Here is a 20,971-nt window from a genome sequence, read left to right on the forward strand (position 1 = left end):
CAGAGAAACAACTGGTGAGACTAAAGAGAATGATCCTATTGCTCGTTGTTGTTCTTCTTAAAGAAGAGAAAATGCCCAGTTGATAGAAGGAATTGGCTCCATTTAAAAGTAATTGAACTCGAGCTTGAGTAAAGGATTCATTGAGTCCCAGGATAACATCCACAAGGACAAGAGACCGATATGAATTTAACTCATTAATAAAGATTTTAACCTCGTAAAACATATGCTCACATAATCTTGATTTTAAGCTAATGTTGCAAAAGATGTCTTCAATTGGAAGATTCTTGGAGCATTCTTTTGTTCAAAACATTCCTTGAGATCCAACCAAATGCTTCTTGCCAAATCAACCAAAAAAAGAAAAAGAAAACAGAAAAAAAAAGAAAAAAAAGAAGAAGCTAAAATAAGCTTGGAAACTAAGTTCAAGATTCAAAATATGACAATGTTATTCTTGATCCATGAAGGAAGGTCATCACTCAGACAAGGAAGAGTTCCATCCATAAAACTGAGTATCTACATATAGTCAAATCATCATCCAACGACTCCAAGAAACATAGTTCTCCTCAGTTAACGGCATAGTAACTAATACCAAACTTGTGTTATCATTGTGTTGTAGATAGTAAGGATTAAGGTGTCCTTGACTTTGATCAAGAAGTCTCAAAGGAATTATGAACATTTTCTGTGTCTTTGAGGAATTCATGGGAAGAACTAGAGGAACTAGAGCTTCAAGTTGAAGATTATCGACAGTCATGGCAATTTTTGTAGTCGAAGTCGGAAGGTTGAAGGACGATTAGTTTGGTAGAAAGCTAAACACCTGATACCATATTAGAAGAGAAACAACTAAAAATGACTCACTATATTGGGATATGCCCAATCAATATATATACATGTGTGAGAAGAAGAAACAAACAGTTGAAATAATAACAATTTTACTAACAGATCAATAACTAATAATCTTTTAGCTTACTACTGCTACTGAAATATTTTCATTGTTCCAATTTTTTAAAATGATGAATTTCATACCCATCTCTAAAAAATCCAGTGTTGTTAGAAATGTCCTGGCTAGCTTTGTACTTTAATTTGTAGTATAGTAACTCGTCCTAAGTTACATGACATTCACAAATCCTAGTAGTTAAGGGCCTTGCAATTAGGCCATCAGTCGACCAACCAGCCAATTCCCCATCATATTTGACATGCTTGAATTCCCTCTCCACATACTCCAAAGACATTTGTAGCCTTCCTCCTGGTCTGCAGTCATTAGAAGCACTTCTTGCTGTTATTCCAGCGTTTCTCTCTAACCAATGCAAATAATTGACATGAAATACTGCCTTCAGCATGTCTACAGGCGAAGCACTTTCTTTAAGCATTACCTGCACAATAAAATAACATTCCCAGCATGATTTGAGTTTATATAGTGATACTCTTAGCAAATAATACTTGGTCACTTCAAATAGAATGATTTTCTAGCCTTAGATGTGTTTCTTTCAAATGAAATGAAGATAACCCCTCTACCTTTTATTTTGGGGATTTGGATCTCTGGCATGGACTGTTTAGTAACTCTGCCATGAACTAGCTTTTTTTTTCTTTCTTTTGGTGATAATAGTTTGGCTTAAACATCACTTTTTGAGGTCAATGAGCTTTGATGGAAACATGAACTTTGATTTGCAACCATTTGGTCACATACCTTCATATTTTGTGACAATTCACTTTCATATGTAACAATTTATCTTTGTAAAATAATTGATAAGATTTAATGGAATTTTTAACATATGCTTATAAACTACACAGTCTACGTCATCAAATAATTCTATTTAAGAGGATCTTTCATCAAATTTTGTTTTTGGTTTGTTAAACCACCCAACGCTATGTTGACTAATCTAGCAAATTGACTTCATCAGACAGAATCTTCTTTTTATCATTAGTTTGGGCAGTTGCAAATAAAAAAAATTAAGTTATTCAAAGAATCCTTACCACACATAATTGGAAGATTATTAATTTTTTGTTATTGTTATTATTATTTAATTCAATTGCATCTTGAAATCAAGTAAATTATGAAACTAATTCCCTATTGATTAGTTGAATAGCTCTATCTTTAACTTGTAAATTTTATGTTAAGATTTCAAATAAAATTAACAAGGAAAAAAAAAAGCAACAAAGAATATAATGGAAGAAACAGATGACTTCTAAGCTACTCAACCGACCAACAAATTATCAATTAAAGACCGCAACGATGGAATAATGAATTAATCCCAACAAGAACAGTGACTGGGTGGCGGATTACCACAAGCTGAATGTGGCAACAAAGAAGAACCACTTTCCCTTGTCTTTTATTGATCATATGCTGGACCAACTTGCAGGCAACAAGTATTATTGCTTTCTGAATGGCTATTATGGGTATAATCAGATAACTATTGCACCCAAAGATTAGCACAAAACCACATTTACTTGTCCTTGCGGCACGTTTGCTTTTCATCACATGCCTTTTGGATTGTGTAATCTGCCATGGACATTTTAAAGGTGCATGATGGCAATATTTTCGGACTTTTTAAACAGATCAGTAGAAATTTTTATGAATGACTTCTCAATCTTTGGAAATCATATATCGAATGTCTGAACAACTTGGAAGAGGTATTGAAGAGATGGAAGAAGACATGCTTAATACACAACAAGGAAAAGTGTAATTTAATGATAATCGAGGGGATTTTGCTAGGGCACAAGCTCTCCAAGCAGGCTTAGAAGTAGACCATGCGAAGATTAATGTGGTGAGCAAGTTTCCAACGCCTTCTGATATCAAATGTTTACGAAGCTTTTTGGGACATGCTGGCTTTTACAAAAGATTCACTTGAGGTTTCTCTCAGCTCGCTAAGCCATTGAGCAACCTATTAAGCGCCAACCAACCCTATATGTTTGATGAGAAATGCAACTAGGTGTTCCAAACTTTGAAAGACGCATTGACCTCAATGCTTATCCTCATCACACCTGATTGGTCGCAACCTTTCAAACTGAAGTGCAACGCAAGTGATGTGGCAGTAAGGCTATGCTGGGTCAAAAGAGAGGCAACAGATTAGATGATGACGCCTAATTAGACGTCTGCCTGCATTTTAGATCTTCTCTGGTAGTCTCAACTTTCTTGTTTTTCAGTACTGTCATTCTACAAAGAAGAAAGATCATTAGTTGAAGAAAAAACAATAGGAGAAGTGTCAGTACTGTGTGAATGGTCATTCGTGGTATTAGGCAAAGAAGTAGACTGACTATTCTTGGTCTAGTTCGCGGATGGTTAAGTTCCTTGCGTTTCTTAGCATCACAGATTGACACTGATCCTTTTTCGATCCCCCACTTGGTTTGGCGTTTCAGTACTGTTAGGGAGGGATCCCCTTAGTCTTTCGAAGATGTCACTGGCAATTTGCTCCATCTGTAACTCAGATTGCGGATGGTAGCAGCCCGACTCTACAAAAGGGCATCATTCTTTTGCATGTACTCGCAGAGAAGGTTTTCCATTGATGATGACGATGAAGAAGCAGCAACAGCGTAGGCTTGCGGCTGTGGAGATGGATGGATGTGTGACCAGTTGTTATGGTGTCCTTGGTGATAGCCAAATGCCTCACCATGTTCTCCACCATGGCCACTCTATCGCCCTTATTGTTGTGAGTCTGATCCTTCCCGTCCAAAGTTGGGAATCGTACGCTGTCCTTAAGGCCCAGTTCCCTAATTTTCACCTTGAGGATAAGGTAACTCTTCTCCATTAGGGTATTGCAAGGCCACCTATTAAGCAAGTATATAGGAGGAGGGGTAGGAAGGGGTTTTCACCCCGACAAAAGGGTAGTTGTTGTGGTCCTATGTTCTTAGGAAATGTTAGTATATATTTGGGTGTTTTGTGCTAGGGTTAGTTATCAAGGTTTATGTGTGTTTTATGTGGATGAACGATGTTAGTCTATATTGGGTGTTTTGTGCTAGGGTTAGTTATCTAGGTTTATGTGTATTTTATGTGGATGAACAATAGTTCATTGTGGAGAGTAAAGCCCTCTTATTAGGCTAAGGTTATTGATGTATTTTTGTGATGAAATTCAATAGATATATTTCCCCTATTACTTGGGTGTGCTCTTGTGCGTCCTTTCTGTGACAGGAGTTGGTGAGGCCTTGCATCAAAACATGGTTAAAGATGGTGAATGGAAAAGGGGGTGTATAGAGGTTTTTTTTACTATCCCATCTTTTTGCTTTATGGATGATTTTTGCAATATTCTCTAAAATCATAAACTAATAATCCATGGGTAACAAGGGCGTAAAGCTTCATATCAAGTACTATTGGACTAAGAGAAGAAAGCTTCTTAATCCAAAACAATACACACAGTGGAAATACAGTTTAGTAAATGAATCAGAAGAAACAAAATTAATTTAACCCAAATGCAAATTTAATTGAGCAGGAAAAATAATTCCATCAACTTTGTGCCTTTCCCAAAGAAAAGTTTTATTCAGGTCTAAAATGAAATGGGTTTAGATTTTACTTACACAATATTTTCCCCTGTGCTCTGATAGAATATAATTTTCTTTATTGAACAGACTTAAGAGTTCAAGAACATCCTCCTCACAAGTGGCCACATCACTGAGCTTTGAACCCAATTGCAGTCGCTTTTCAATATTTGCTGCTGATTCCTTCGCTTCGGCAGATAGTAAGCTCAACTTTGGCTCCTTATTAAAATAAAATTATTATAAAGTCAGTTAATTGAATCGAATAAAAGATCTTCCTAACATTAAGTCCAGTTGAAACTAAAAGGGAAAAAAACAGTTAGCCAGACTGATATACAGACAGCTAGAGGATCTATCCAGCATTAAGCCCAGTTGATTTATAGCGTAGTCCTTTATTTTGGTCATTGACTGAATTTCTTTCTGTATTTTTCCATGTAATTATTGAGATTATTAATCAATGAAAAGTGTGTTTCCTTCAAAAAAATAAAAATCTAGAAAGATAAAAACTCTCCAATTGCAAATAGTGAAGGCCTATGGGTCAAAGGTTTGTTCTCTCTCTCCTCCCCCCTCCCAAATCCCTTCTCGTCGGAAACTTTTCTGTTCGATAGAGCAGTCCATCCTTCACCTCTTCTTTCACGATTCTCATCAACTTGGAGGGTCAAATGGAAGTGGTAAGCAGCAAAGTGGTTAATTCCTACAACTGCATCTGGTTCGAAAATGGGTTATTCAACATTGAGGATGTAGATTTCAACAAAATACTTAAGATCACGAAGCCTCAGTTAAAATGGTTCATTGAGTCCATCAACGACCTGATTCAGGGTTTAGAAAACAGATTCTTTATTAGAACGGTGAGGATAAGAGGGGAGCCATAAGTTTGATGAATTTCCAGGCACGTTCAGGTTGGGTTTTAAGGTGTGTCGTTCGACCAACTTCTGGTTACCATTCCTATGTTCGTATTTTCTCAGGGGAAGACAAGCAGGGCTGACCAGTAGTTTTAAAAATGCTAAGAAGCTTCCTTACGAAACAAAACTACTTGGATTGGCATTCCTCCATTACTCTGGCAAGAAACATAGACTCATACACCTATTTGCCAGGCTCAAGCTATAAGGAAAAGGTGAGAAACCACGGCAAAGAGGTCTACCCTGTTTCTAGAACAACAAAACAGAGCTGATTCTAATGGAAAACAACCAACTAATATCCCCTGCTTTTCCCACCAGTAAACAGAGGATGCAGAATTACTGGGTCAGAAAAAGCAAGGACGTTCTTAAGGAAGATTTTAGCTACCTATGGGTTCTGTCCAGACTTTTTTCCTTTGATGATTGGAAAAAAATAGCTGAATTCTTGGAATACTTTTTTCAAGTTAAAATTATCATTAATCCATTGTTTGCAGTTTGAAGACTTGATCATCACCCCAGGAAAATGGTTTGACTGTGGAAAGTACCATTTGCTATTTGAGAAATGAGATACGGCCAAGCATGGAAGACCAATGGTCATTAAAGGATACGGAGGGTGATTAATATAAAAAATCACCCTTTAGATCTTTCGAGGAGAGTTATCTTTCAAGTCATTGGAGCTTACTTTGGAGGGTTAGAAAGCATTGCTATGGAGACTCTCAATCTCATCAATTGTTCAAAGGTAAGAATTCAAGTTCAAAGGAATTTGTGTGGATTTATGACGACGACAATCGAACTAAGAAATGTTGTTAAATGCAATTGTTTCCTTAATTTTGAGGATTTCAATTTACTAGAAGCCCATGATCTATATTTTAAGGAATTTTCAAATCCAATTGATTTGTCTCGTTTTATTTTATTTGAAAAAGATACTAATCTCTTTATTAGATAGGTAAAATAATAAAGAGACAAAGCTCTAAGCACATGAGGAATATACAAATAGCAAAGAACCTTTGGATCAGTAGGCGAACTAGGACATCTCAACTAGGTTGACACACCTTTAGTGCCTTCACCATGTCCATAGCTATAACTTGCTGAGCAAGTTACATAAAAAAAAACTCAAGCCCATATCAAGCTGAAAAGATACAAAAGTCTAGCACTTGAAAGTTAAAAGCAGAAAGTAGAACACAAAATACTAGAATACAGACTCTTTACGACACTTAGAAAATGGAAGCTTGCCAGTTCAATTGAATCTCTTGCAAGGAGTAATCCCGGAAACCCTTGGATAAAGAGCACCATGATGATGCATTTAATTGAGCAAACTCAATACGATCATTCCAACTTGAAACCTTGTCATGGAATACACGCTGATTGCTTTTGAACCATAACTCTACTAGCAAGGCCTTGACCACGTAATACCATAAGAGTAGAGTACTTTTCTTCAAGGCTGGACCCCGTCAAAATTTACAGCATGTTGATCCTGATGTTGTCATCAAAAGCCCAACAAAGATTGAAAGTTTGTAGCAGTTGGTTCCAGCATTTTGCAGCATAAAAGCAGTCAAAAAAGAGGTGCTGAAGGTTTTCCTGGTGATTAAGATAGAGAGGGCACATATGGGGTGAAAGACAATGGGAAGGGAGCTTTTTTTGCAATATTGAAGCACAATTCAAACTTCCATGCAGCATGATCCACACAGAAATATTGACTCGCTTTGGACTTTTAGATTTCCAAAAACTCAAAATTGTAATGTCAATGGGTGAAGCGGTTGATAAGTGATTGACCAATGATTTAATGGTGAAAGATCCGCCTGATCCAAGGGACCAAATTCTTCTGTTTAGGGAATTTATCATGATTCCTTCTAATGAACTCAACAAGGCTTGTGAATCGGGGACTTCCTCATCTTTCAATAATCTTCTGAAATATAGAGACCAAGAACTGGTTTGACTGTCCCATTGGTCGGCAATTGACCCTTTTCGATTAAGGACAAAACAAAATAGGCTTGGATACTTGCTGTTTACTTTTGTTACTTGTAGCAAAACCAAAACCAAGGTAATTATTTTTTTATGCTTCCTAACTACCATTCTTTTTTATGAACTCCTAGCTCACATGTATTCCATGAAAGGAATTTCAATGCACTACCCCATCCAAGACTGTTTTAACGGCTGGAGATAAAGTTTATAAAACTCAAAGGACTTCCAACTTATTCAACATCTGAGTCTTGAGTTCGTTGAGCATCGGGACTGCCAGCTTCCTTTGGATTAGCATTCTCATATTGCTCCTTGCTTGTATTTTGCTTGCACTCTTGTTGTGAGTTCAATGCACCTTGCATAAAGGACACATTTGAGCCGACTGGTCTGAATTCGAAGAAAGAGAGAATGAAGCTTAGATGGAGGATTGACTAACCTGGTATTGCACCCAAGAGCTGGGACTAGAGAGATGCAAACTTCCACAAGATACGGATTAACATCAGTGAATGAAGACCTGAATGATTGCTGACCCTGGTAATGCTTCTCTTAAACCGTGAATGAACAAGCTCCAAAAGACTCAGAATTGAAAAGAGTAGTCCAAACATTGTTGAAGGATGTCTTTTTCCTTATAAAATGCTTCAAGACTTTTGCAGCTTGTTAAACCTAGCTGACGAGGAAGGAGAAAGTCTTTCTTCTTTGTTAACTGACTTGCCTGGTAACATAGTAATTGGAAAAGAAGCAAGGGTGTCAACTTTTGATGATCCATGAGAAGAGAGACCGTTAGAGATTGGATTTATCATCAATCCATTATTTGCAGAGAATGCTTTGATTGAATTGGAATGTGGTCGACTTTATTGAAAATCCAGGCAAATGGCAAAATTTTGGTGCCTTTCATTTAAAGTTTGAAAAGTGGAACAATCTCATCCATGGAAGACCTTTATATTCAAAAAGCTATGGAGGGTGGATTACAATAAAAAATCTACCACTTGATTATTGGTATAATAAAACTTTGGAGCTCATTTTGGAGGTTTAGAAAATATTGAAGTTGAAACAATCAACTTCCTTAATGTATCAGAGCCCAAAATTCAAGTGAAGGAGAATCTGTGTGGTTTCACTCCAGCAACCATTGAGATATCTGAAGATTCTGGCGAAGGGATGCTCTTTACTGCCTCAAGTGACTCGGCCATACTTGGCAGCTCACACCAGAATCTCAATGATCCCTCCAACAATGCCGCTCATCTAGCTGGCGCCACCTTTTCTTCCACCAGTGACGTTACTCCAATCAAACACAGGTTAAGCAAAAGGAAAGAAGAAAAGTATTTCCCCAAGAATTCGGTTGAAGCAGTTCATTAGAAAACAAACTTCATTTGATAATGCTTGGATTGCATTGCTGAAGTCTGAATCACTTGCAATATGCTCCCTTAAAGCTGAAAGAGGACTCTCAAAAGAATCAGCCAAGCAAGCCTTCTTAATTAGAGGAAAATCCGGATCTTTTGGAAATCTGTACCTCTAAACTACAATCAGTCTTAGATAAAATCAGGTCAGTATCACCCCGTCCTACTCCTATTTGTTTTAATTACTCAAGCTTCACAAACCCTAACACTAAAATCACTTTAATCCGATGGTCTCCATGCCAATCAGTTGAATCGTGAAGAAGTTTGCAACTACAGACATTATCTCCCCTTATAGTGTCAGCAGTGAAGATTCTTCCAGATTAACGCAAATTCAAGAAGACAAAACAAATTTTGAAATTGAAGCATTGGATCTGATATCCCTTTTCAAAGTGGACTGTGGTGATTTTAGTAAAAATCCTTGCTCCTCCCCAATCAAGCAAACAGAAATTCCAATGGAATTGTGCTGGTTTGAGTAAGTCATAGTAAAGCATATGCTCGGATTTTTCTCTCATGAAGATCATTTCTTGGAATACAAGAGGCCTAAAAGACCCATCCAAGCATTCTGCTCTCAAGAAGTTCATAAAAAGCCATCACCCGGATGTGGTTATGATCAAAGAATAAAAAATGGAAAATCTGGACGCAAATTTAATTAAAACAATTTGATGTTCAATGGATATAGGTTGGGAATCAGTGGATTCAGTTGGCGTATTCAGAGGCATTCTTACTTTGTGGGATAAAAGCAAAATCACAGTGATGGAAACATAAGAGGGCGATATTTCCTCTCAATAAAATGTGTCACTTTGTGCAAGAAACGTTGATGGGTTACCAATGTATATGGTTCGTGTGGTTACTAGGCAGAAATGTTGTTGGGCTGCTGGTTTTCCAAATGGCTTTAAAGCAATCTATTTCTAAAGGGGAAGAAGGAGAGGTGATTCGATAGAAATTTAACTGAGAAATAACCCGAGGCCTCTAATGACCAAACTCACCGTAAGGACACTAGATAGGAAAATAGTGGATTACTAGTAGAAAATGAAGAGGGTGATGAGATACCAGTTGTTCTCACTTCCAGTAGACGAAAATCAAGGACTGTTGATATTACTAAGATGAAATTATCGAAAATAACTACAGGACAATATCACCGAATTGGTTTATAGCCGATTCGATGGACACCCTTCCCTCTCCTGCTATCCTCTCTTTCAAGAATATACAGAAAAAACTTTCTCCCCCCAAAAGAAAAGCTCCCCGTTCCCTCTTTCACTCCCTTATTTATATTCACTCCCCACCTCCGGTGGTCCCCCCTATTTCCTTTGTCGTTCCACTCATTGTGGTCCCCACATGCGGTTACATAACTAACTCCTTCTCATGCTTCTCTTTCCTATTCTTTCTCCTACTGTATTGATGTATGATGGGTGGTCTAACATTGCATTTCCGGTCCAGTTTCACCTTGTCCTCAAGGTGGAAATCGGGGAAGGATTGCTGAAAGTCATCATAGCTTTCCCATGTTGCTTCGTGTTGCGGTAGACCCTTCCAACTCATTAAGACTTCCCATCTTCCTTTCTCGTTTTTCTGATAACCGAATACCTCCTGAGGCACAGCCTTCCACTCATGATTTGCAGTCAAGAATGGCAAAAGCTCGTCGCTGTTCACACTCTCCCTAAAAGCTCTTTTCAGCTGTGAAATATGGAATACAGGATGAATTGTTGCTGCCGCTGGTAACTCCAGCTGATATGCCATTGGACCAATCCTCTTCACTATTCGATACGGCCGGAAATACTTCGGTGACAGCTTCTCGTTTCTCCTTTTCCGCAGTGATACCTGCCTGTATGGTCTAATCTTTAGGAACACCTTATCTCCTTCTTCAAATTCGACATGTCTTCTCTTCATATCGACATAACTCTTCATCTTTTCCTGGGCTATGCGTAGATGTTCCTTCAAAGCACCCAAGGCTACATCTCTTTCCTTAAGTTGCTCATCTAAAGCTGAGTTGGGAGTTTCACGATCCCCATAATATATCAGGGCTGGTGGTGTTCTTCCATAGACAGCTTGGAACGGTGACACGCCTATACCAGTATTCAGCCCAAGACAACCATTTCATCCAATCTTTTGGTTTTTCCCCACAGAAGCATCTTAAATAAATTTCTACAGATCTGTTGACAACCTCTGTCTGTCCATCCGTCTGGGGATGGTATGCTGTGCTGCGGTTCAACTTCGTACCCGCTAAACGAAACAGTTCTTTCCAAAAATGACTCAGAAAATTTTTGTCTCGGTCAGAGACAATTGACTGTGGAAAACCATGCAGTCTTACAATCTCCTTAACGAACAAATCCGCTACCATCTTAGCGTCAAAAGGATGTTTAAGGCCGAGGAAATGAGCATATTTACTGAAGCGGTCCACCACTACGAATATTACTTCAACCCCCATTCATTTAGGCAGTCCTTCAATAAAATCCATGGATATATCCTCCCATACTCTATTTGGTACCTCTAGAGGTGTCAATAATCCTGCCGGAGACAATGCTAAAGTCTTATTCCGCTGGCACGTAATACATTATTCGCAATATTTTTTGACATCAGCTTTCATCCCTATCCAAAACAACTATCCTGTCAGCCTCTTATACGTTCTTAAGAACCCGGAATGACCTCCTAGGACCGAGTCATGATATGTGTGCATAATGGCAGATATCAATGAAGAGTTCTTCGCAATCACTAATCTCCCTTTGTATCTCAGTATTCCTTGTTGCATAGTGTAATTCTTTACCTCCTCCTCCCATCTGGTTGATTATATCTTTCAAGTAGTCATCCTTGTCAACCTCCTCTCCGATTACCTTTATGTCTACCAAGGTGGGGGCTGTTAGTTGGTTAAGATGGACAGTTGGTGGTACTCGTGAAAGGGCATCTGCTGCCTTGTTTTCCAAGTCCGGTTTATACACCACCTCAAATGAATAACCCAACAATTTTGCAATCCACTTCTGATATTGCGGTTGTATGACTCTCTGTTCCAGCAGGAACTTAAGTGATCGCTGATCTGTCTTAACTATGAAGGTTCTTCCTAACAAATAGGGTCGCCAACGTTGGACTGCTAGTACTACTGCCATTAACTCCCTCTCGTATACTGGTTTGGCTCGGTCTCTCAAGGCTAGTGTATGGCTATAAAAAGCAATTGGTCTCTTGTTCTGCATTAGCACTGTCCCTACCCCATAGCCTAATGCATCTGTCTCTACTTCGAATGGTGCGTTAAAATCTGGAAGAGCTAGTATAGGCAGGGTCATCATTGCTCGTTGAAGCTTTTCAAACGCTTCTTGTGCTCCCTCATTCCATTTAAATGATCCCAGCTTAAGTAGTTGAGTTAGAGGTGCTGCTATGGACCCATAGTGCTGTACAAAATGGCGGTAGTAACCAGTCAACCCCAGAAACCCTCTAACTTCCTGGACATTTGTTGGAGTTGGCCATTGTTTGATTGCTCTGATTTTTTCAGGTCGACTTCTACTCCTTTTCCCGACAATATGTGTCCTAAATACTCCACCTTTGAGTACGCAAAACTGCATTTCTTTCGATTAGCAAACAGCTTATGTCTCCTCAATACTTCCAGAACTAGCTCAATGTGCTGGCAATGTTCCTCTAAGTTTCTACTATAAACCAGTATATCGTCAAAGAATACCAAGACGAACCTCCTCAAATACGATCTAAAAATCGAGTTCATTAGTGATTGGAAAGTTGCTGGTGCGTTTGTGAGTCCAAACGGCATCACCAGAAACTCATAATGTCCTTCATGAGTTCTAAAGGCCGTCTTCTCTATATCTTGACTACACATTCTAAGTTGATGATATCCCGCTTTCAGGTCAATTTTAGAGAATAGGTTTGCACCATTTAGCTCGTCAAACAGCTCTTCCACAACCGGGATAGGAAACTTATCTGGAATAGTTATGTTGTTGAGTGCCCTGTAGTCCACGTAGAATCGCCAGCTTCCGTCCTTCTTTTTGACCAATAGTACGGTGCTTGAGTAGGGGCTTGTGCTGGGGCGGATAATTCCTGAGGTTAGCATTTCGTCCACCAGTTTTTCCATTTCTTCCTTCTGCTGAAACGCATACTGATAGGGCCGGACATTCACCGGTTCTGCCCCTCCCTTTATATGTATATGATGTTCGATATCCCTTCTTGGAGGCAATTCTTTGGGCCAATCGAAAACATCATTATACTGATTCAGGGCTGTCAGTATGCTCTCAGGTACGTTATTGTTCTCTGGTTCTATCTCGGCTATGTGGGCTTCTAGGGTTCTGCACTCAATCAAGTACCCCATGTCTGACTCCGTCCACGATTTAGTTAAATTCTTCAAGCTCACTTGAGTTTTGGTTAAGCTTGGATCCCCTTTTATCACTATTTTTTTGTTCTCATGGAAGAATGACATGGTTAAGTTCTTCCAGTCCATCTCAGTCACTCCCAATGAGTGTAACCATTGCATCCCAAGTATCACGTCTACCCCTCCCAGTTCCAGCGGTAGAAAGTTTTCAAGGACTGTCCATCCATTGAGATCCAACTCTACTTTTTCACACACTCCCTTGCCTTTGATGGCTATTCCTGATCCCAGTATTACCCCATAGTTAGAAGTCTCCTTTGTGGGTAATTTCAGTGTCATCACTAGCCTGTCGGATATGAAATTGTGGGTGGCTCCGCAATCCACTAACACGACAACCTCCTTGCTTTGAACTTTTCCCCTTATCTTCATGGTACCTGGATTCGTCAATCCCACTACCGAGTTAATACATAACTCCTTTACTTCCCCAAGGTCATTCTGCAACTCCATCGTTTTCAGTTCCTTCAAGTCATACTCGTCTTCTTCAATAATTTCTTCCTCCACGTCGTCCGCTCTTACCACGGACATATGTAACTCACGTATTTCCTTCACCCTGCATTTGTGCCCGGAGTAATACTTCTCATCGCATTTGAAACAAAGTCCTTTCTCCCTCTTGGCCTGGAATTCTGCGTCGGAAAGCCATTTGGATGGTCCGTCTTTCTTAATCTCCTTTGCCGGTGATCCCCTCAACGTGATTGTTTGTATCGGAAATATTGTGTTCTCCTTGTTCCCTTGTTCTTTCATAACTGAATTTGTTTTGGCCGTATTATAGGTGTAATTTGGAACTTTCGCTCCAGAATAACTGGGAAATTTGTTTCTCTCCTCAGGATCTCCCATTGTTCCACCATTTGCGCGTATCTCATCATCTCGGCTAATCCCACGGAATTGCAGAATTCTATCTCCACCTTAATCCATGGTAACAGCCCTCCCATGAACGTCTCTTCCACAATCTTTTCCGGAATGTCCGATAATGGTGCCACCCACTTATCGAATAGATTCCGCTATTCCTCTACACTTGATTCCTGCTGAATACGTAAGAACCGACCATATAGGGAGCCTTCGCGGGACGATCGAAATCGGATTAGTAATCATTCTTTTAAGTTTAACCAACAAGTAAATTTGTCTCTCTCCTCCTGCGACCGATACCAGTTGAGTGCGGGGCCTTCAAAACTAATTGTAGCGACCGTGAGTTTTTCAGAATCCGTCAGTTTGTGTATTTAGAAGTACCTATCTGCACGGAATAGCCATGAATTTGGGTCATTGTTAGACCACCCATTATACACCAATACAGTAGGAGAAAGAATAGGAAAGAGAAGCAGGAGAGGGAGTTAGTTATGTAACCAACTGTAGGTGGGGACCACAAATGAGTGGAGCGACGCACGATACAAGAGGGACCACTGTAGGTGGGGGAGTGAATATAAATAAGGGAGAGAAAGAGAGAACGGGCAGCTTTTGTTTTTGGTAGTAAAGAATCCTACTGTTTTATTCTTGAAAGATAGGATAGCAGGAGAGGGAAAGGAATCCATCGAATGGGCTCATAACCAGTTCGGTGAGAGTGTTCTGTATTATTTCTGCAATTTTCATCTTAGTAATATCGAGTATGCTTCATCTTTATATATTGAAAGTGGGAATAGCTAGTATCCCATCAACTTGGTATCAGAGCTCGTCGATCCGAAAAGAAGTGGGAAGACATGGTTCAAACCAGAAGCGAAGAGAGAAGGGGCACACACAAACAAGAACTCAACAAAATTCCGGTGATGGAGGAGAAACTTACGGTGATGTCACAGAACATGGAAAACCTGCAGGCCCAAGTGGAGAAAACACATCAGATGGTGATGATATTCATGGAGACGATGGCCAAGGAATGGGTATTAGCAAGCGGAAAAGGAATCGATTCGTCGGTACAAGAAACATGGACGGGAAAAACAGCGGAGGGAGAGAGTTCGACAAGTAAAGAAACGAAAAATGGGACGACGAAAAAGAAGGAAGATGGCAACGGGGATAGCAACGATCGAAACAAATTCAAAAAAGTTGAAATGCCGGTATTCGATGGAGATGACCCAGATTCATGGCTGTTCCGCGCAGAGAGATACTTTCAAATACACAAACTAACGGATTCCGAAAAACTTATGGTGGCCACAACCAGCTTTGAAGGGCCCGCACTCAACTGGTATCGATCGCAGGAGGAGAGAGACAAGTTTACCTGTTGGTTAAATTTAAAGGAACGACTACTGATCCGATTTCGATCATCCCGCGAAGGCTCTCTTTATGGCCGGTTCTTGCGTATTCAGCAGGAATCAAGTGGAGGAATATAGGAACCTCTTTGATAAGTGGGTGGCACCATTATCGGATATTCCGGAAAAGATTGTGGAAGAGACATTCATGGGAGGGCTGTTACCGTGGATTAAGGTGGAGATGGAATTCTGCAATCCCGTGGGATTAGCTGAGATGATGAGATATGCACAAATGGTGGAACAGCGGGAGATCCTGAGGAGGGAAGCAAATCTACCCGGATATTCTGGAGCGAAAGTTCCAAATGGTAGCTATTTTACAGCCAAAACAAACTCAATTCTAAAGGAACAGGGGAATAAGGAGAACACAGTATTTCCAATACGAACAATTACACTGAGAGGATCACCGGCGAAGGAGATTAAGAAAGAAGGACCCTCTAAACGGCTCTCAGACGCAGAATTCCAAGCCAAGAGAGAGAAGGGACTCTGTTTCAAATACGATGAGAAGTATTACTCCGGGCACAAATGCAAGGCGAAGGAAATACGTGAGTTACGTATGTTTGTGGTCAGAGCGGACGACGTGGAGGAAGAAATCATCGAGGAAGACGAGTATGACTTAAAGGAATTGAAAGCCATGGAGCTGCAGAATGACCCTGGAGAGGTAGTGGAGTTATGTATTAACTCAGTAGTGGGATTGACGAACCCGGGGACCATGAAGATAAGAGGCACAATCCAAAGCAAAGAGGTTGTCGTGCTAGTGGACTGCGGAGCCACCCACAATTTCATATCCGACCGGCTAGTGAGGACACTGAAACTATCCACAAAAGACACTGCTAACTATGGAGTAATACTGGGGTCAGGAACAGCCATCAAAGGCAAGGGGGTGTGTGAAAAAGTAGAGTTGGATCTCAACGGGTGGACAGTCATGAAAAACTTCCTACCACTGGAACTGGGAGGGGTAGACCTGATACTGGGGATGCAATGGTTACATTCCTTGGGAGTGACGGAAATGGACTGGAAGAACTTAACAATGTCCTTTTTTCCATGACAACAAAAAAATAGTGCTAAAAGGGGATCCAAGCTTAACTAAAACTCAAGTGAGCCTAAAAAATCTCACTAAATCGTGGATTGAAACAGACACGGGATATTTGATTGAGTGCAGAACACTGGAAGCATGCCAAGTTAAGATAGAAACAGAAGGGAACAAGAACGAACCTGAGAGCATATTGACAACCCTGACACAGTATATGGATGTTTTCGATTGGCCTAAGGAGTTGCCTCCCAGCAGGGATATCAAACATCATATACATATAAGGGAAGGGGAAGACCCGGTGAACGTCCGACCCTATCGGTATGCGTTTCAGCAGAAATAAGAACTGGAAAAATTGGTGGACGAAATGATGGCGTCAGGAATCATCTGCCCCAGCACAAGCCCCGTACTATTGGTCAAGAAAAAGGATGGAAGTTGGCGATTCTGCGTGGATTACAGGGCACTCAATAACATAACGATTCCAGATAAGTTCCCTATCCCAGTTGTGGAAGAACTGTTTGATGAGCTAAATGGTGCAAACTTATTCTCTAAAATAGACTTGAAAGCAGGATATCATCAACTGAGAATGTGTAGTCAAGACATAGAGAAAACGGCCTTTAGAACTCACGAGGGACATTACGAGTTTTTAGTGATGCCGTTTGGACTCACAAATGCACCAGCAACCTTCCAATCACTAATGAACTCGATTTTTAGGTCGTATCTGAGGAAGTTCGTCTTAGTTTTCTTTGATGATATACTGGTTTATAACAGGAACCTAGAGGAACATTGTCAACATATCGAACTAGTGCTAGAAGTATTGAGGAAGCACAAGTTATTTGCTAACCGAAAGAAATGCTGCTTTGCGTGTTCAAGGGTGGAGTATTTGGGACATATATTGTCAGGAAAAGGAGTAGAAGTGGACCCTGAAAAAATTAGAGCAATCAAGCAATGGCCAACTCCAACAAACGTTCGGGAGGTTAGAGGGTTTCTGGGGCTGACTGGTTATTACCGCTGTTTTGTACAGCATTATGGATCCATAGCGGCACCCCTGACTCAGCTACTGAAGCTTGGATCATTTAAATGGAGTGAAGAAGCACAAGAAGCGTTTGAGAAGCTTCAACGAGCAATGATGACCCTGCCTATATTAGCTCTGCCCGATTTTAATGCACCATTTGAAGTAGAGATAGACGCGTCAGGCTATGGGATTGGGGCGGTACTAATGCAGAACAAGAGACCAGTTGCGTTTTATAGCCACACACTAGCGCTGCGAGACCGGTCCAAACCAGTATATGAGAGGGAGTTAATGGCAGTGGTAATGGCAGTCCAACGCTGGCGACCCTATCTACTAGGGAGGACGTTCATAGTTAAAACAGATCAACGATCACTAAAATTCCTACTGGAACAGAGAGTCATACAACCGCAATATCAAAAGTGGATTGCAAAGCTGCTGGGGTATTCATTTGAGGTGATGTACAAACCAGGATTGGAAAACAAGGCAGCAGATGCCCTCTCCCGAGTACCACCAACTGCCCATCTTAACCAACTAACCGCTCACACTTTGGTAGACATCCAAGTAATCAGAGAGGAAGTTGACAAAGATGACTATTTGAAGGATATAATCAACAGAATTCAGAGGGAGGAAGAAGTGAAGAACTACACTCTGCAACAAGGCATATTGAGATACAAAGGGAGATTAGTAATCGCGAAGAACTCTTCATTAGTACCAGCCATTCTGCACACATATCATGATTCGGTCCTAGGGGGTCACTCAGGGTTCTTAAGAACGTATAAAAGAATGACAGGAGAGTTGTTTTGGGTGGGAATGAAGGCTGAAGTGCAAAAATATTGCGAAGAATGTATGACGTGCCAGCGGAATAAGACTTTAGCATTATCCCCGGCAGGATTATTGACACCCCTGGAAGTACCAAATAGAGTATGGGAGGATATATCCATGGATTTTATTGAAGGACTGCCTAAATCAATGGGGTGTGACGTCATATTCGTAGTGGTGGATCGCTTCAGCAAATATGCTCATTTCCTCAGCCTTAAAAATCCCTTTGACGCGAAGATGGTAGCTGAATTGTTCGTTAAGGAGGTTGTAAGACTGCACGGTTTCCCACAGTCAATTGTATCTGACCGGGACAAAATCTTTCTGAGTCATTTTTGGAAAGAACTTTTTCGTTTAGCTGGTACTAAGTTAAACCGAAGCACAGCCTACCACCCCCAGACAGACGGACAGACAGAGGTTGTCAACAGGTCGGTCGAAATTTATCTAAGATGCTTTTGCGGAGAAAAACCGAAAGATTGGATGAAATGGTTATCTTGGGCTGAATACTGGTATAACACCACATTCCAAAGATCGTTGGGCGTGACACCGTTCCAAGCTGTTTATGGGAGAACACCACCAGCCCTGGTATATTATGGGGATCGGGAAACTTCCAACTCAACCTTAGATGAGCAACTGAAGGAAAGAGATGTAGCATTGGGGGCTTTGAAGGAACATCTACGCATAGCCCAGGACAAGATGAAAAGTTATGCTGACATGAAGAGAAGACATGTCGAATTTGAAGGAGATAAAGTGTTCTTAAAAATTAGACCATACAGGCAGGCATCCCTGCGGAGAAAGCGAAATGAGAAGCTATCACCAAAATATTTCGGGCCGTATAAAATAGTGAAGAGAATTGGTTAGGTGGCATATCGGCTGGAGTTACCAACGGCAGCAACAATTCATCCTGTGTTCCATATTTCACAGCTGAAAAGAACCTTTGGGGAGAGTGCGAACAGCGAAGAGCTTTTGCCATTTTTTACTGCAAATCACGAGTGGAAGGTTGTGCCTCAGGAGGTTTACGATTATCGGAAAAACGAGAAAGGAGGATGGGAAGTTTTAATGAGCTGGAAGGGTCTACCGCATCATGAAGCCACATGGGAAAGCTATGATGACTTTCAGCAATCCTTCCCCGATTTCCACCTTGAGGACAAGGTGAAACTGGACCAGGAATGCAATGTTAGACCACCCATCATACACCAATACAGTAGGAGAAAGAATAGGAAAGAGAAGCAGGAGAGGGAGTTAGTTATGTAACCAACTGTAGGTGGGGACCACAAATGAGTGGAGCGACGCACGATACAAGAGGGACCACTGTAGGTGGGGGGAGTGAATATAAATAAGGGAGAGAAAGAGAGAACGGGCAGCTTTTGTTTTTGGTAGTAAAGAATCCTACTGTTTTATTCTTGAAAGATAGGATAGCAGGAGAGGAAAAGGAATCCATCGAATGGGCTCATAACCAGTTCGGTGAGAGTGTTCTGTATTATTTCTGCAATTTTCATCTTAGTAATATCGAGTATCCTTCATCTTTATATATTGAAAGTGGGAATAGCTAGTATCCCATCAGTCATCTCCATTGAATACAGGCATTTCAACTTTTTTGAATTTGTTTCGATCGTTGCTATCCCCGTCGCCATCACCCTTCTTCTCCATCGTCTCATTTTTAGTTTCTTTACTTACCGAACTCTCTCCCTCCGCCGATTTTCCCGTATGTTTCTTGTGCCGACGAATCGATTCCTTTACCGCTCGCTAATACTCGTTCCTTGGCCATCGTCTCCATGAATATCATCACCATCTGATGTGTTTTCTCCACTTGGGCCTGAAGGTTCTCCATGTTCTGTGAAATCACCGAAAGCTTCTCCTCCATCATCGGAATTTTGTTGAGTTCTTGTTCGTGCGTGTCCCTTCTCTCTTCACTTCTGGTTTGAACCATGTTTTCCCACTTCTTTTCGGATCGACGTGCTCTGATACCAAGTTGATGAGATACCAGTTGTTCTCACTTCCAGTAGACGAAAATCAAGGACTGTTGATATTACTAAGATGAAATTATCGAAAATAACTACAGGACAATATCACCGAATTGGTTTATAGCCGATTCGATGGACACCCTTCCCTCTCCTGCTATCCTCTCTTTCAAGAATATACAGAAAGAACTTTCTCCCCCCAAAAGAAAAGCTCCTCGTTCCCTCTTTCACTCCCTTATTTATATTCACTCCCCACCTATAGTGGTCCCCCCTATTTCCTTTGTCGTTCCACTCATTGTGGTCCCCACATGCGGTTACATAACTAACTCCTTCTCCTGCTTCTCTTTCCTATTCTTTCTCCTACTGTATTGATGTAAGATGGGTGGTCTAACAGAGGGTCATGAGTGAAGGCATATTAGTAAATAGTTGGTTAGGTCTTTTTGTTATAAATAGTAGGAGAAGGGTTGGAGAGAGGTGTGAAGAATTTTGTAGAAAAATTTACTTGTAAGGGGTCCTTAGGAGAGTCTAGCCCTCTCAAAAGGCTAGGGTTACTTGTTACATGTTCTTATGATTTTCTAGTATATATTTCATATGTGAATGTTTTTTAAGTGTTCTTGAGTTCATATTTTCTTCTTGAGATAATCTTTGTTAGGTGGGATCCTAACACTCTCCTATCCTCCATTTCTGTCAATCTTCTCGAAGATGGTTAATAGGCATTGGAATTCTTGGATTTCTTCGTCTTTCAGCAATCTCTAAAACACTATGGACCAAGATTTTGTGACACAAACCCAGTGGGCAGCAACTAAGTCGTTGGGCAGCTAGGCTATTCTGAATAGATTTCAGAACTAAATTTTAAAAGG

General features: G+C 40.6%; 1 protein-coding gene and 1 long non-coding RNA gene across 3 annotated transcripts in view; both read right to left on the reverse strand.

Moving 5' to 3' along the window:
• Positions 1 to 930: 930 nt before the first annotated feature.
• The window catches only part of LOC101209948 (protein root UVB sensitive 1, chloroplastic), a 44,690-nt gene continuing 24,649 nt past the window's right edge, over positions 931 to 20,971 (reverse strand). For both annotated transcript variants that reach the window (XM_031882241.1, XM_011653043.2), the window contains 2 exons: positions 4,504 to 4,683; positions 931 to 1,367 (listed from right to left, as the gene is read on the reverse strand). In XM_031882241.1, coding sequence (XP_031738101.1) covers positions 1,098 to 1,367; positions 4,504 to 4,683 — 450 coding nt within the window. In that variant the 3' untranslated portion in view covers positions 931 to 1,097. The remainder of the gene's footprint in view (positions 1,368 to 4,503; positions 4,684 to 20,971) is intronic.
• Positions 2,540 to 4,495, reverse strand: LOC116402662. Its single transcript, XR_004215131.1, has 2 exons — positions 3,250 to 4,495; positions 2,540 to 3,148 (listed from the first exon to the last, which is right to left on the reverse strand). It is a non-coding gene; the product is annotated as an uncharacterized LOC116402662 (long non-coding RNA).

This window comes from Cucumis sativus, chromosome 3 (genome assembly GCF_000004075.3).
Source record: "Cucumis sativus cultivar 9930 chromosome 3, Cucumber_9930_V3, whole genome shotgun sequence".
Taxonomy (NCBI): Eukaryota; Viridiplantae; Streptophyta; class Magnoliopsida; order Cucurbitales; family Cucurbitaceae; genus Cucumis; species Cucumis sativus.